Source organism: Stenella coeruleoalba, assembly GCF_951394435.1.
Source record: "Stenella coeruleoalba genome assembly, chromosome: 12".
Taxonomy (NCBI): Eukaryota; Metazoa; Chordata; class Mammalia; order Artiodactyla; family Delphinidae; genus Stenella; species Stenella coeruleoalba.
Genome location: NC_137158.1, coordinates 42,941,507 through 42,958,647, shown reverse-complemented (window position 1 = coordinate 42,958,647; position 17,141 = coordinate 42,941,507). Strand labels below are relative to the sequence as shown.

The following is a 17,141-nucleotide window of genomic DNA, read 5'->3' as shown; positions in this document are numbered from 1 at the left end:
TCAGGGACACGCAGCTTCACCTCAGGGGAGGCGGACTGAAATCCAGGTCTGTCCTGTGGGTCGGGAGTACCGGAAAAAGGCAGGCTGGCTGGGTGGGTGTTCCCCATCTGGGTCTTCAGAGTCTCTGGCTCCTCTTCTACCAAGTGCCGACCACTTACTTGAGCTCAGAACCAACGCAAAGCAAAAGCCGAGGCAAGGTAGGGAGGTCAGAGAGTGAGGCCAAGGAGTCAGGAGATAAGTATCCCTCCTGTTCCATTCTTACCCAGCCTGACAGACCCTGGTGAGGCCCAGGAAAGCCACCCTTTCTGCCCTAAAAGGTCATGGCTGGTTCTGGGTGCTGCTATCCCTCGGCTGTCTGCATGGCCCCGAAGCACTCATGTCTAGGAACTGCCAGTCCTGGAGCCGACAGCTCTTGTGTGTGAAGGGCTCCAGGTCCTGTCAAGCTCTGCTGGTGTGTGGTGACGCCAGGCAGTAATAGGCAGCTGGACCTCAGGGCTTTTCTGACGGTGCCCAACCATGAACCAGATTGTCCCCAAACTTGGTTTCTTGGGGCAACGATGTCTCGGGCCCTTCCTCATCACTGGAGGGGTCGAAGAGGCCAGCTGCAGAAGTGCCTTCCTGCCCACCTGGCTGGCTTCCTGGTCCCCTCCAAGCAGCAGAAAACTCCAGGACAGAGGGAGCGAGGAGGTACCCATGAGTAACTGCATCATAGAGCCAATGGCTCCCAGAAGGCCCATCTCTGGAAACATAAGAGATGATGAAACCGCACCACCGCTGGGGTAGCCTAGTGGACAAGCAAAATTGTACAGTATGCAGTGTCCTGGAAGTCAGGGACTAAATCCAGTTCTTCACTTTTAACTTACAGGCCCTACACCCTTCCTCTCACTTGTTTGTGTTCGTGTGGTTGGTGCTTTTAGTTGCACCTCACTCGGGTCATTTTAAAATATGCCTTTGGTGTCGTCTTCTGATTTTTAATGTGAGATGGCACTGAGAAAACACCTCATGGAAGATTTGTGTGTGTTGTGACTGTGTGTGTGTGTGTGTGTGTGTGTGTGTGTGAGTGTAAGAGTGAGTGTTTATGAGGCTGTTTCTATGGTGATTTCAGTCATCACCACTGTCACTTTCTTCTCTGTTCTGTTTTTATTCCCATGCATGGTGAAGACTTCTCAGTTATAAAAATCAGTTGGAAGATGAGATAGTTGGGAACACATAATTCCTCATCTCCTTTGTCATCAGATGATTGAAAGCTTTGTGCTGGTTACAGGATTTGAAAGGCTCTAACTCCTCTCACGTTGAAAATTCTGGTTTTGATAGAGTTCTTGGCAGCTAAGTCTTGCAGGGCCACCACAGTGTCAGAGCAAATTGGAAGTGGTGTGGGAAACCTAAAGCTTGGCAGACGGAAGCTTTCCTCATTGACCTCCTAGCCTCGCCTCCCTCGGCCTCCCTCAGCCTCCCTTGCCCTCCTGTGCTCTGGCCTCAACGCATTACTAGCTGGTCCCAAACCCACAAACATTTCTTCACACCTCCAGACATTTGCTCATGCTGTTTCCGCTGCTGAGAATGTTCTTCCCCTCCCCCCATTTTCCCTGTCTGACCAAATTCCTATTTTCTTTTAGTATCCAAATGACAACTCCCTTGTAACTCCTTCAAACCACTGGTGTAGAAAAGGATGGCCCCCACTGGGCTTCCACAGCGATTTGTTCATACCTTTCACACTGCACTGTGGTCGGTAGTTTTCCTTCCTGCCTGCTCATTAAACCGCTGGCTTTGTGAGGATAGGAATTATATCCATGGTGTCTGGTAAACTGGTTCTCAAAAAAAAAAAAAAAAAAAGATCCTGATCTGTAGCATTTGCCCATTTCCATGGTACAAATACTCTCACATGGCCGATTTCAACCTACCAATGTGAAGTCACTGAACACAGAATTGGGAAGAGATGCACATGAGTGGCTTCTGTGAACTGCTATGAGGCACCTCAGCACACCCTGTAAAGTATCCTAGTCCTTGAAACCCCAAGTCCAGCACAGAGCATGACTTTTTTTTTTTTTAATCTCAAATAGGTCTTTTATTTTTTACATATTTTAAAAATATTTGACAAGTGGTTTTCAATAACAGTAACAATAGTTCCTTTATTTTCCTAGATTTTCTCGTTCTCTTAGGTGTTTTATTTTCTTACGTATTTTATTTGGAGAAGGGGTCCTTACCAGACTGTCAAAGGGACCCATGGCATGAGAAGATAAAGTGAGTGTCTTTAGAAGACTGGGGAGAGACAGAAGCTATTGTTAAAGATATGCACAAGATGGAGAGTCCAGTGTGAGCACGACCCGGGCACTGGGGTGTGGGGCCTGCCTTCACAGCATGGGGGAGAAGGTGGTGGTGCCGGCCGGGCCCCCTGACCACAGAGCATGACTTTCGATAGGCCTTCGATACATGACCGATGAATGAGCAGATGGCATACATGTGTGATGGAGAGTTTAAAGTTATGAGTGTGTGGCACTGAAGGAAATCAGAATAAAAATCCCGTGAGGGCTTGCATGATCGTGAGTACCATTGATTCATCCTCATTCCTGAAATTAATCCTTCAAGTGTGTTCTCTTCCAGATGCAGATTGAGTTCATAAAACAAGGAAGTATGAACTTCAGATTCATCCCTGTGCTCTTCCCAAACGCTAAGAAGGTAAACAAACAAATGGTTTGTTTGTTATCTGGGATTTTAAATGGAAAAGCTTGTCAGCCCTTTATCCATCCTTCGAGATAGCAGTGTTGCCAGAAAGATCAACAGGTTGTAGCACTCAGTTGAGCAGCGTGAATCAGGAAGGTTTCAGAGCTTTACCTGATAGACCATCCTAATTGTTCAAGCAGCCATCACACACAGAGAAGTAGTTTGTGTTGTAACTCATGAGACGAAAAGAGACTGTTCATCTGATACTTCTTATCTCTTGCACATAAAAGTCGAGATGTGTGCATTTTTTGCAGGCTGTTCCACGGAAATGTTTGGTTACACATAGTTCAGCTCTCAAAGCTGTAGAATATGGGAATTAAACCTATACAGTTACCGAAGGGAACTTTGCTGTGGGTCATATGAGGGTTTTTTCACTGGAAGGGCAGGCCAGCAGATTTGGAGAATGGGGGCAAAAACATCTGAGGTCCCACGCCAGGCTTGGAGAAGCGAAGGCAGCAGTGTAGTAAACATCTTGGGAGCCACACCACGGCACCCTGAGCTCAGGCCCAGCCCCCCCCTGGAGGATCCCTAGATGTCAGGACTGCACTGAGACTTCTGCCCTGGGTGAGGGAGGGTTCCATTTATGGGAACGGGACCCCTGGGGTTGCGCAGTTCACAGCCTGCCAACAGTGTGCTTTCCATCCCTCGCCCAGGCTCTGACTGCTCTCACTGCAACATGTCCTTCCTGGTCTCCCTGTGTCCACTTTGACCCTGTACAAGCCATCCCCTGTGCTGCCATCAAAGAAGAACATCCGAAATGTAGATCTGATCTGTCTCTGTCCAGCTTAGAAATTTTGTGGTGGTTTCCTACTGACTACAAGATCACATCGGTCTTCCTTAGTATGGCGTGCTTGGCCCGTCAGAAGAGGGCTGTGCTGCCTGCCTGGCCTTCCCTCTCGCCACCGTGCGCACAGATGACACTACGCCCTGGGCACGGTGGCCTGTTTCAGCTTGCCCTCACACACGCCCCACTCTTTCATGTTTCTGTGCCTTTGTACTTGTGCTCCCGCTGCTCTGCCGTGCCCTTCCTTGGTTGTGTGTCCGGCAAACTCTTGCTTATCCCCATAGCACCCAATCCCTCTAGCCTCTCCTCCCCCGTGCCGATGTACTGAATAGTCCCTCTCTTGAGAGCTCTTAATTATAGTACCTGGAGTCAGTGGTGCGTGGCTGGGGCTGTTGGGAGTAATTGTTTAGAATTACTGGAGCGTTATGGTGATAGAAAAAAGCAGACCAGCTTTTAGTTGGTTTTGTTAATGTTTTTTAAAGTTCCTCAAACAGTCCCCTTGTTTACCCGCTCTCAGGGCAGACTGCACCCCCCCCTGCTGCCCCGGCCACTTGGCATGTTATGGCCTAGAAAATAGTTACATTTTGACTCCATCGTAAGACTGTGAACTCCTCAAGGCAGTAATGTGTCTTTTTCATTTGGGCATCATCAATACCCAGCATGGTGCCTGACCTACAGCAGGTGCTCCTGTCTAAGCTCATCCTGCAATCCCCAAAGGAGTCCTATCTACTCAGTGAAAAATCTCTGAGGCCCTGTCTGATACAGCCCCCTCTACTTCCAAAACCCCTCCCCTACTCTCTTTCATTCATTCTTCTCTGGCCGCACTGGCAAACATGCTTCCACCACAGGGCCTTTGCACTGGCTCTCCTAGCTGCCTGGACCCAGACATCCACAAAGCTTGCTCACTACTCTGTCACGTCTTTGCTTGTTTTCTCAGTAAGACCTCTCCCTCACACCCTACTTAAAACTGCAAATCTTTCATCCCTGCCCAGCACTTGCTACCCCTTTTCTCTGTTTTATTTTTCTCCACAGCCTGCATTACCGTTGAACCCACTATATATTTTACTTATTCATTGTCTTTCTTTCCCCAACAGAATGTCCACTCCCCGAGGGCACTCTGAAACTGCACCCTCACGATCCCTGGCTTACAGGTTCTGCTTTTGCCTGATAACTGGGATCTGGTGGGCTTCCTCTGTGAGCCAGCCCTGTCGCTGGAGTGAAACGATAATGAATTAGATTAAGCCCAAAGCCTTGGCACCCTTCTGCGGAAGCCACAGAGGAGTTCACACCACTCTGCATGACTTCGGTCCTACCCCTTTTATGGGATCATGATGAAAAGCACACTGAGATGCAAAGGGCAGGTAGCCTGGGAGACTGAAGGAAGATGCTGGACACATGTGTTTTCCATAACAAGCTACACAGCTTGCACCCAGAGCCATTTCACACTCGAACCCCTTCCGAAAGCAAAACAGTACAACTCCCAGAAGAATTTAGTAGGAGACGCCCATGAAGGAAAAATTGGGAACTGAATCTGGGATCTAGAGTCCAGGTTTTTCTCTAATGGCTTGCTTCTGTCACTCTCTCTCCCCTAGGAGCATGTGCCCACCTGGCTTCAGAACACTCACGTCTACAGCTGGCCGAAGAATAAAAAAAATATCCTTCTGCGGCTGCTCAGAGAGGAAGAGTATGTGGCTCCCCCCCGAGGGCCTCTGCCCACACTTCAGGTGGTTCCCTTGTGACTCCTTCCATCCCCAGATCTGGGGGCCATGCCACGTTTGGGCCCCTGTTCTGACGAGCACTCTTCTGGCTGAGGCTGTGTGGCAGCGTTCAGGGCTGTTGTTTTCAGTCCCTCCCTGAGGGGCCCTCCCACCCCAGAAAACCTGTTCTGCAGGGTCCTCTTCCTCCCGGCCACCCCAGACCTCAAAGGACCTTGTCTTTGAAACAGAGGCCGTGGATGCTCTGCATTCCCTTCTTCTTAAGCCCACTGCACGTTCCTCCTAAGAGTGTGACGTGTCCAGAATGGGCTCTCAGCACTTAGCAAGTAGACAGTACAAGTGACATTGCAATAAATGTCAACGACCACACTCTCCCATCACTTTGGGCTACTTTTCTGAGTTAGCCAGATGCTGTGTGTCTCTAGACCACACTGATTCATGTACAAATAATAAAATATTTACTCTTTTGTAAAATTGTGTTTCACTTATCTCAAAGGACATAGATATATATTAATTTATCTAGGCAGGTGCTTCCAGGGACATCAATAAAGCTGCTTAAATAGAATATTAGACAAATGTAACAGACTACTTTGTATTAAAGGATTAAGGCCAGAGAGTTAAACAATCCCTTTTAACTTAATCTTGAAAGCTTTATTCCTGCAGTAGAATTTTTTGAACAAAACAACTTCGTACCATACACAACCGTGATTCTAAATAAAATCATAGTTCTTAGGAAGATGAGTACTTATCAACTATAAATAAGAAACCTTGCTGATGAATTGCAAAGAACACTAGTTTTCTTTACATTATAACCTAGATGTCTACTGGGTACAGTGAATGTCTTTGTTTATTTTTGTTTTTTTGTTTTTTTGTGATACGCGGGCCTCTCACTGTTGTGGCCTCTCCTGTTGCGGAGCACAGGCTCCGGACACGCAGGCTCAGCGGCCATGGCTCACGGGCCCAGCCGCTCCGCGGCATGTGGGATCTTCCCAGGCCGGGGCACGAACCCGCATTCCCTGCATCGGCAGGCAGACTCTCAACCACTGTGCCACCAGGGAAGCCCAATGTCTTTGTTTTTAAAACTAGGAAGAGAAAAGAAAAGCTAGTATACCCGAAGTCCTCATTTGTAAGACTTTATGACGAGTACCTTTAGAGTCATAGCATTTGGGACCTGGTAAAACTGACGTGCTTGTTTAGTTAACTCAAAGTGCCTGGAAAACACCCCAGACACAAACATCAAGGCTTCCTCCTCTCTTTTTATTGTCTTTTTTGGAGGTGACACCATCATTAAAGATTCTACACAGAGTTGTACAAAAGTGGCATCAGCAATGATTACTCTGAAATGTTTCTAGTTTGTGGAGGTTTAATAATGTGATGTTACTACGCCTTCCTCACTTCGGAGGCCTGTTCTGAGCCCTCAGCCACTATTCCTCCCCGAGGTGAATGATGAAGGAAGTTACCCTGGTCCTCATGCATTCATCTGCAGGTTTGCAGGGGATGGAAGTGGCCTAGGGCTGACTCAGTAATAATAACCTCTTAGCCTCAAAGCTTTATTCAGACCTAAACTGATGTTAGAGGTGACGTGTGCAGAGTGCAAGGCTAGAGTCTTGTCTGATATTTAGTGACTAACTGAAAACTTACAACGTGATTTTTAATTTCAGTGACTGGTTTCAGAATATCTGCCTGGTTAGTTCAATTTCTGTATTATTCAAAGGCATCTCAGTTCATGGCTACAATCGAAGTATTAGACTAGCTCTTTCTCAGCTCAATGCTCCCCAGAATTGTTGTTGATACCGTTTTTCTTTGCTTCCTATTAAACAAATCATCTGTTTAAAGACTGAGCTCTTCTCGGAGCCGTGTCTGCGAGGGAGGCAGGCCCTCCGTTTCGAACATTCCAGACCCTGTTTCATGATGTTTTGCCAGGAGCCTTCTTAACCTCAGTCACTTCATCAGCCACTTTGCCAAATGCCCCATTGTCACCATCACCTTTGCCAAATGAATTGCAAAGTCCTGTGACCGCTGGGAAATGATCCAGAAAGAGTCTCTCAAAACACACAATCTTTCTGTTTCTTCTTAATGAACCAAGAAGAATCAGTGAGACCCACCTCCTAGTGGCAAATGAAAGAGAAGGAAAGTTAGAGTATGGGAAAATGTCACAAAGAAGAAATGCCTCTCCCCCTGAAGAATTATGCAATATTTTTCAAGGTATATCGTTCTATAAGGGCCCACGAACCAAATAAACCACCACCAAAACGAGAAAGGATGAATGAAATCACCAATGAAAATTTAATTCCCATATCATTTATTTCTGCCAGGGAATCTTCAGTCTGGAAAGGACCCTAGAAATCATGCACCTCTGCAGTTTTGTTTTAGGCATGAGAAAAGTGAGGTGCAGAGCACCCGTGGCTCTGCTAAGCTCACCCTTGGGCTAGAACACCCTGGCTTCCAGTCTACAGACATTTATTCGGTGAACCTAGAAAACTATCTGGGTTTTGATGGTAGATTTATTCAACAAATGACCCAGTATCTCCTGGAGGTAAACTGAGCTTTATGAACATAGGAGAAGGCTGAGGGAAGATGCACCTCTGTCCTCTGGTGGCTGGGGGATTAAACGATCATGTTGCAACTTGTTCTGTGGGAAATTCTTTGGGGGGTTAATTATTGCTGTACGGAGGGTGACTTTTCTTGAAGTAGTTTGGCATGTTTATTTTATCCTGCTAGTCTATGAAACCAAGGCATAATTGAAAAGATCTTGACACCTTCCAGAAGCTTACAGACAAAACCCGCCAGTAGATCGATTTCTTTTTGTTGTATCTGGCCAATCTCCAAAACAACAACCATGAAAAGGCTTTTATTTTTCAATACTGTAATAGTCATCTTTCCCTCTCCTTTTCTGTTTTTTCTCCCTCCCGCTCCTAATTCTACACGAGTGGTACTCGTTGGAGTAATACTTAGCTGTTTGGAACCCCTGCATTACCCTTCATGAGAAATGTGTGGGTCTGGCTAACTCTCCTTTGGGTGGAGGGAGGCTGCAAGAAGGGAGACACATCAACAACACAGAGGAGCCTCGCTCATTCAATACAGCTGGCACTGGGGAGGCCTGGTGCCCAGGCAGGACAGCATGTTCCTAACTTCATACTGATTTGTTCCATTTTCTATTGCAAAAGGCTTTCAGATAGAATCACTGGTGGGAGGCTTTTGCAGACCCTGGGCAGTCACGTGCTGCCCACCCACCCACGTGAGCTACAGCCCCTCCATCTGTGATGGTGCATTTGCTCCCAAATCTTTAGCCTCAAGCCAAGCAGGTGGGACCTGTAAGAGGAACACTATAGTGTAGTTCTCTATTTAACTGCCCAAGAAGCTTCTGAGTCTGGGGCTAGGTCATGCTTACTGGGGTGTGTAGGAAGTGATAGTTGAGCCTTTGCTGAACAATGAAAGTCTTGGAGGAGCGAAGTGTACCTGGGCAAAGGTGACCATGTTCTGGCCCTGCCTGCTCTTTTCTAGAAACGCTTGTACGGAAGGAGTAATTGCAGCCCCCAGATCTCCCAGGACTCGTAAACTAAGACCAGGAGGGCACACGCTTCTTGTCCCTGGCCTGACCTCCTTTGCTCCCTTCACCAGGAAGGTGCTGACGGTAGATGGGGGGGGGGGGGGGGGGGCGGCGGCGGGGAGGGAGAGGGAGAGGGAGGGCGAGAGGGAGAGAACTCATGCCTGATGGATCCCATTAGGCTTAGTGTGCAAAGCAAGTTGAGATGAAGTAGCTGCTCTGGTATGCGTCCAAAACTGCTGTTCTATTTTTAGTCTCTCCAGCGTGCTTCTTAGCCCCGCATTGTGCGCCTGGGCACCTGGATCGGCAGCGAAACATGGAACTGAGCCACTCATTTGTAAAGCTGGAAGGAAGGAGGCCGTTGATGCGGGGCTTGTTTATCGCTGACGGGGAAGGGAGACCTGGAATGTTAATGAGGACGGCTCTCTGAAGCATGCCTTCATGGTTAGCCAGGAGTTCAAAGGAAGAGGCAGGCTCAGTCCTGTGCCGAACAAATGTGAACCGTTGATAGAGGGAAGGAGAAATCAATTATGCTGTCGCAGGCCTCCATGTCATTGTGTTGCAGTTGTTAGGAAAGGTAGGACAAGGACCAGATCTCAAAAGGAAACAAAGCCACATGGCCTTGAAGTATAACGAGTTTGCCATGGCAACTGATGGAAATGAGCCTCCTGGGCACTGAGCAGGTGTGTTATCTTACAGAATAAATATACTTCTCTCACTCCCAGGTTTTTATAATAAAACCTGTGTTTGGATTACTTTCCCCTCCTCTTTGTTACCCAGAGAAGCTGGCTGTTGCTCAATCAGCCCAAGGCTCTAGCGAGGGAAACGTAATCGGTGTTATCAAAAGGGCTGCTTTCGAGAAGCTGCCGCCCGGCTTGGCTGCCAGCCTCGTAGCTGAGCAGCAGCTGGGCCACAGGTACCTGTCTGGCTTTTGCCACCTTCCAGGCGACGCCCGGCACAGAAATCCACCTGGTCATGCATTCACGGAGGCGTGACAGGGAGGCCCTGCTCTCAAGCTGGCACGGTGGTCAAAAGCTGCATTCTTCCAGGGAGAGGAGAAATGTGAGAAGGTGAGTTAGGGACCCGGCCAATTTTCAGCATCCTGTGTTATCCGGGATAGGGGTCAAGGGTTCCCTGAGTTTAGAGATTAACAGATTCTATCTTCCAATCTGTTGTTATAACAAAGTTCAGTTACTCAGAAACTTGCAGAGAGCTGCTGTTTCCCTGAACTTTAAATCGTCCCTCTCAAATGGGGTCTGGGTTGGCAGATTCTCGGGTCTGAAATGCACACAAAACGTGGAGATTTTATAAAACGCTCCTGAGTCAGAAAGAAAAGTTGACTTTGCACTGTTACAAGGCCAAAAATAATACAGCAGGATAGTCCTATTTTCATTGCTCTCACTTTGTGACTAAAAGAAAACTTGCACTCTGGCTTCAAATTGATTTTCAAAGCAAGATGCTCATTCATAAGAGGCTCGTAGAACATGGACAATTCTAGACTAGGTTTGGGTAAAACAGCCAGCCTGAGGAGAATTGTGCAGTCAGGGCAGCAGTTAATGCTCCACAGCACCTAAACCCCATCCCCTGCTTCTGTATGGGCTCCTTCTTGCCTCCAACGAGATGCCCAGCATCAGCTCCTGCTCCTCTGGTAGAGTCCTGTCCCCCCAGACGATGCCCCGCCTGCCCCTCCACACATCACCTTATCTTTGACCCTAATAAGAAAAAATAATGGCTGCCTGAAGAATGAATTTAAGCTGTGGTGTCAGTGTGGAAAGGGTTTCATGCACTAGCCCTCCCAGGCAAAGTGGTATCACCAAGTCCAGGCACTAAACCATGCTGTGTAGTATGCTTAAGAGGGGGCGGGGGCATTCCAAAGTGAGTGGGCAGGGCTTTCCCACAGTCAAGTTTTTAAAATTCAAGATTCTAAACTAGGTCTTTGGATACTAGCCTATACTTATTCTTTGAAAAGACACGTGAAGCGGAAGTCTCTGATATCCCAGTGTGTGCATGAAAGTTCTGGTTCCATCCTGCTACCATTTCTAATGAAACTGTCACGTAAAAGCTAAACCAGAAAGGTCGGGTATGGTGGGGAATGGGGAGGTTTAAGCAGCGGTCAGTCACAGATCAGCAACCAACATCCAGTTATTTACTAAATGCCTACTATGTGCAAGGGGCTTATGCTTGGCACAAAGGTCAGTGATACATGCTCTTGCCCTCCAATTATTTAAAATCTAACTGGGGAGAGAGGCCGTCATGTGAAAAGAGATTACCCAAGGCAGCGTACAGTAGACGCTAAGCAAACGGACCAGCTGGTCCCTTTTCCCTGCTCCTCACTATGATTGGGGACTGAGCTCTCATTATGCAGTTTCAAGGTCAGATTTTCAAAGAAGCAGATGATTGGAGACTTTTCCTAATAAATAGAAGATGTGCTCACTCCTCCTCTCCACATACACCTTTTAGATTATAATATTCAGGCCCTATAAATCACCATGTAAATGAGATCTGAGTTAGGAGACAGAATTTAAGAAATGGGAAAGTATAAAAATGCATCACAGAGTGTGCATATTAAACCAGTAAATGACAGTGCAGCCCACAGGGCATACATCAGGCCTCTCTAGACAGCAGCTTAGACCTGTGCCTCAGGAAGCGCCAGACAACACTGTAGTTGCAAGGTGAGGAAGTGCTTTTTACACTGCAGCCTCCACATCTGGGGGAGCAGAAACCTAGCCGGTGCCGGGATCAGCTGCGAGAGAGCAAAGGGATTTCTGCAGTCTGTTGGGTAGGGTCTGGGGAGTGTTCGAAGTTGAGTCTGTCAGCTAAATATACAAGTAACTGAGCGAGAGAGCAGAGAATGATAATGTGCTGGAATGGGCAGAGAGACTTTCTCCATGAATGAGTATCGGCATGGTCCAGTTTCCCCAGACAAAATCTGACAGAAAACTGACCAAGCTGATCTGTGATGTGTCTTGACGTGTTTCGTACTTGAGTGAGTGGTAATCAGACAACCCTGAGTTTGAATCAAACCTGTTCGCTTACAAGCTGCGTGATCTTTGGCAAGTTACTTTACCTCTCAGAGCCTCAGACATTGAAATGGGGACAACAGAACCAACTCCTAGGGAGGTTGTCGGGACAAGGTAAGACGGGTGATATAAAGCTTCTAGAATAGTGCCTGGCACAGAGTAAATAATAAATTTTCCTTCCTTTCTTGCCCTTTCCTTCTTGCTTTCCACCTCATAATTAATGATTACTTATGGGAACTTTGGTTATTTTCTTATTTCTAAAAAGTCAAATAGCAAATCCTAACAACAAACTTTCATTTTAAAAATGAAGCCTTAGGAGAGGTCAGCATATGAGCTTTTAAGCTGAAAACTTCCGTCTAGTTTTTCAGAGAAACTAATCAGCACAGTTTGTTTTCTTAATAAGGCCTGCAAGAGGCCATAGCAGACTCAGAACAATCACAGCGTCTGGAGACAGCCTTCTTCCCTCTAGCATCTTGCTAAGGAGCAAAACTCCAGCAGCACTGGCTTGGACGATTAGAGTTATAACATATCAAACTTGGCAATGAGGTTTGACTTTAAAGGAAACTAACTTTAGAGATTCACAACGGGGCCTCAAAATTAGGATAATGGATTTGAAATTATTTTGAAAAGTAATTTGAAAGGCAGTATTGTATTCATATTATACCTATTACTTAAAAGCAAGTTTTGAATTCAGGTTGGGAAAACTGCTATGCTCTCCCCTGGCTCTGCTTTTCCAAGAAATGAGGTATCACTGCCTTTTCCTCCCAGTCAACTGTGAACCGTCCAGCCGGGGAGAAAAGTGGGGGTGGGCCCAAGCAAACATTTAGATTGGAAGTTAATTACCATATTGATTAGTGTTTCTTAAACCTCTTCCTTTTTTCCCAAAAGGAAAAAGTTCTCTTGAGACCACCTTTTATGTTGACTTAAATAATTTTCATCATCTTGTTCCTTAAATACGTGCCAATGTATAATTAGGTATAAATGCTTTATACTTATAGCTCATTAAAAACTATAAGTACACAAAATGAAAAAGTTCTAGACGTCTGTTGCACACAGTGTGAATATACTCAATACTACCAAGCTGTACACTTAAGAATGGTTAAGACAGTAAGTTTTAGGTTATGTGTTTTCTTTACCACAATTAAAACAAACCATAAGAAGAAATCAAATGTAACAAGCTAGATAAAAACAAGATCACCAGATAAATTCAAATAAGAAACATTAATTTAGTGTAAAAGTGGTAAAGTTTTGCTGAAACTAAGTAGCCAATGTTGGATTTAATTACAATGTATACATGTAATTATAAAAGCATAATAAGATGCTTTTATGCATTTTATGTCTCAATTGTTGACCTAAATATTTGATTATGAGCATGATGGACAGTCCTTTGATTCGCAATCATTACCATAATTTTTCCTTCCATCAGGTTACTCATTTGAAACCATCAGTTGATTATTTTAATTGGTCCAACTCATCTAAAAATGGTTTTCTCCAAAATATAATATTGATAATTATTTTTTTAAAAAGCTCCTAACAAAAGTCCTTCATGGAGAATATTTGCAAGCTGATATGCCATATAAACACACACACACAAACACATCTGTCAATAATCTGAAAAAAGTGACTGCTTTGCCTAGCTTCTTTTGAGTTCAACCTATGATACCAAGAGACCTGTAATGACTCAGTTTTCTCTCTACTGTCCTCTATTTGAACTATTGTAAAGCTTCACTTATACCAGTGCCATGATTCATTTGGCCTTCACTTTGCATGAGTACATCATTTGTGTATCAAGTCAGCCAGCTCAGTTCTTTTTTCATCAGCCTGTGACAATTAAAGTAGCATGGTTATTTTTATGATGGAAAGTCAAAATTAATTTATTAAATAAAGACATAAATCTCATCACTGAGCAGTTTTAGATTTATAGTTGGTAAGAAAACGCAATATAATTTTTACTGAACAGAAATCAAGATGGTTTTTGTATTTTGATGCCAGGAATGCCAATCTAAAACTACCACCAATTTAAAAGTTAAATATTGACACATTAACAATCACGCGGTACCAACCCAATTATAAACACAAAGCACCAACACTAAAAGTATGTGGTTATATAACGAACATCCCAGATATGCTTATATTTTATAATGTAAGTTTTTTTAGATCATCATTGAAATGAAAACACATCATTACTAATGGATCATCAATAATACATACACAGACCTCTAGTTTGAGGAAAAACTGATACTATATACACAGATAATAGAAATCTTTAAAGAATTAGAACACCGCAAAAGTGGAGTGAGGAGGGCATCCCACGAGTGGGATAGCTGGTGCCAGTGCCCAGGCAGCTCAAGAGAGCCACCCCTGCAGAGGGTCAGCTTAGCTCAGTGTCAGAGCCAAAGCAGGCTGAGAGGATGGCTCAGCTCAGGGTGGCCCAGGTGGGCTGAGGATTGAGGGTGGGAGGGGCAGCCCGGCAGGAGGTTTCAGAGCCCACGTGGGGTGAGGGGAGTGTTCTTGCAAAGGCATAGCCTAGTGCGAGATGTTGGCGTCGAGGCAGGGTGAAGAGGATATTTCAGAGCCCAGGTGGGGTGAGAGGCGTATCTGTGTAGGAAGGTGGTCCAGCACAGGTTGTTATAGCCAAAACAGGTATGTTACCTAATAAGATACAATAAGAACACAGCATCACTTCTGTGGTATTCCTGACAAAGACATATGCATAACTTAATCATGAGAAAACATCATATGAGGGACATTCTACAAAATGACTGGCCCATATTCTTTCAAAGTGTCAAGGATATTAAAGTCTAGGAAAGGTGGAGGAACTATTTCAGATTGAAGGAGACTGGAGAGACATGGGGAATAATTGCATGGTGTGGTTTGGAACTGGAATCCTTTTGTTATAAGGTATGTGTGGAGAAATTTGACTGGAGTCTGAGGATTAGACCCCAGTGTACCAATGTTAATTTCTCAATTTTGCTGTTTGCACTGGAGTTGTAGGGGAATGTCTCTTTTTGAGCTATGTCTCTGTTTGAGTTGTAGAATGTGAGCTATGATATTCAGGGGTAATGGAGGAATTGGACTGACAACTTCCTTTCAAATATTTCAAGGGAGAAAAGATCTTTGTACTTTGCTTGCAATTTTTCTGAAAATTTGAGATCGTCTCAGAATTTTAAATTTAATGAGATTGAGGAATGTTGTTTCTTTCTTTAAAAAAAGAGGACAAAAAATTCATGTATAAAGTCTGACCAACTATATAGAAATGTCTTGCAAAGTGGTAAGAGTTCCCATATTAAGCACTTATAATGGGTCAGTCAGATGTTAAACTAAACAGTTTGTGTATCTTATCTTATTTAAATTTCACACCAATCTTACAAAGTGGGTACTACTAGTATCATTTTACAGATGAAGAATCTGAGGCTCAGAGAGGCTGAGTAACTTGCCCAGGCTCTTAACAAACCTGCTGTACTGCTCAAGAAAAAACAGATTGGAAAAAAATTTCCAAAAAGATTGGAGATCTTTTTTTTTTTTTTTTTGCAGTACGCGGGCCTCTCCCGTTGCGGAGCACAGGCTCCGGACACGCAGGCTCAGCGACCATGGCTCACGGGCCCAGCCACTCCACGGCATGTAGGATCCTCCCGGATCGAGGCATGAACCCGTGTCCCCTGCATCGTCAGGCGGACTCTCAACCACTGCGCCACCAGGGAAGCCCAATTGGAGAATATTAATAGCAGTAGTCTCAGGGCAGTGGGACTACAAATAACTTTTGGTTTTTCCTTTTGTAGTTTTCAATATTTTCCAAAATATCTACAATGGCATGTTACTTTTGTAATTAGGAAAAAAGAGAAAGTTGTCATTTACAAAATAATCATTGTGGAGCGATGTTGTAAAAATATGTTGATTATTCAAAACCATATTGAACAACCCAAACTATTACTAGTGATACTATCTCTTAGTAGTGATATTATTGATGACTTTCATTTTTAATTTTTTGCTTCTCTGTAATTTACTGTTTCTATAATTAATTTATTCATTCAACAAATACTTACTGAGCATCTGCTATAATTTATTTTTATAAGAAGAAATAATTTTTAAAGAAAAAAATGTACTGTATAAGTCCAGAGTTGTAAATTTTATTCGAAAGAGCAAGGAGGAACAATATGTATGCTTGGAAAAAGACAGGGCACCAACATGTTACTAGCAGTTATGTTTCAGTGGTGAGTTAGTGGAAAGTTTATCTTCTCTTAATACTTTTCTATGCTCTCCCAGTTTTCAACAATATGTATTACTTCCACATTCTATTCATGGCTGTGTCTCCAGTGCTTAGAAGAGGAAGTGGCACACGGTAGGAGTTCAAGAAGATGTTTTGAATGAACGAATGCTTTTGATTACAAATACCAAAAATATACAGTTTTTAAAAACAGCAATAAGGAGTTCCCCAGTGGCCTGGTGGTTAGGATTCTGGGCTTTCAGTGCAGTGGGCCGGGTCCAATCCCTGATCGGGGAACTGAGATCCCGCAAGCTGTGCAGTGCGGCCAAGGAAAAAAAAAACAGCAATGACCTTTATTTATTCATTCCATTACGGTAGTTGGCAAACTGTGCATTCAACCTGTGCTTTCCTAAGCTGGAGAAGACATAAGAGAAGGCCCAGGTGTAGTAGGGCGCTCTAGTGGCCATTTAATGGGTGGTGGTGAATGGGGAGAACCATGTGATGGGAAGACAGGGTGAGCAGAAAGAGGGGAAACTATTCAGAAGAACACCATAATGTTATTTTATTGTATTTATTAAGATTTCTATTCAACCTACTTTTAGGAGAATTGGTGACACACCACTATACCAGCGTATACTGAGGACAGATCTTGTGTTGTATAGCTAAGTTTCTTGGTAGTGGTACCTGAGGTTCACAGAGGAGTGGGATGAGGTTGGGATGACTCAGTCAGAAGCTCCTGTTTTGCTTGTAATTATGAAGCTCATTTTTCTGGTTTTATAAAGTAACATGGATCAAAACCCTAAGAGAGACTGGATATTAGGCCAGTGTGGGAGAGATGTCCCTTAGATGGTCCATGAATCAAGCTGACCACCCAGCATCCATCTCTCCACTTGGCTCTTCAACTCTCAACTCATTTTGGAGGGAGGTTATGGGCTATGCGATTTTGCCAAATTTGAAGATTCTCAAAAGTCACGTGAAGTAGTCCTTATGTGTATCCAGGGATTACTAGAAGAAACAAACCTTTCTGGTCATCCTTGAATCCTTTCTTTCTCTTACAGCAATACATGGGCAAATTCTGTTTGTTCTACCTTCAAACTCTCTCCAGAGTCTGACTACTACCCACTCTCTTATCTTACTTGGATTATTGCAA

At 44.6% G+C, this 17,141-nt stretch overlaps 1 protein-coding gene and 1 long non-coding RNA gene across 10 annotated transcripts in view; one reads left to right on the top strand and one right to left on the bottom strand.

Moving 5' to 3' along the window:
* The window catches only part of TRAF3IP2 (TRAF3 interacting protein 2), a 98,147-nt gene that overhangs the window by 70,921 nt on the left and 10,085 nt on the right, over nucleotides 1-17,141 (top strand). For 3 of the 6 annotated variants that reach the window (XM_079939300.1, XM_079939299.1, XM_079939301.1), the window contains exons 8-9: nucleotides 2,602-2,676; nucleotides 5,098-5,229. In XM_079939300.1, the coding sequence (XP_079795426.1) occupies nucleotides 2,602-2,676; nucleotides 5,098-5,229 (207 nt within the window). Of the gene's footprint in view, nucleotides 1-2,601; nucleotides 2,677-5,097; nucleotides 7,319-8,724; nucleotides 8,846-9,021; nucleotides 9,553-17,141 lie in introns of those variants that run through there. The other 3 variants (XM_079939303.1, XM_079939302.1, XR_013830768.1) reach the window with 2 other exon arrangements.
* The window catches only part of LOC307195302, a 54,982-nt gene continuing 50,649 nt past the window's right edge, over nucleotides 12,809-17,141 (bottom strand). For all 4 annotated transcript variants that reach the window (XR_013830774.1, XR_013830775.1, XR_013830776.1 and 1 more), the window contains one exon: nucleotides 12,809-14,439. This is a non-coding gene — a long non-coding RNA (uncharacterized lncRNA). The remainder of the gene's footprint in view (nucleotides 14,440-17,141) is intronic.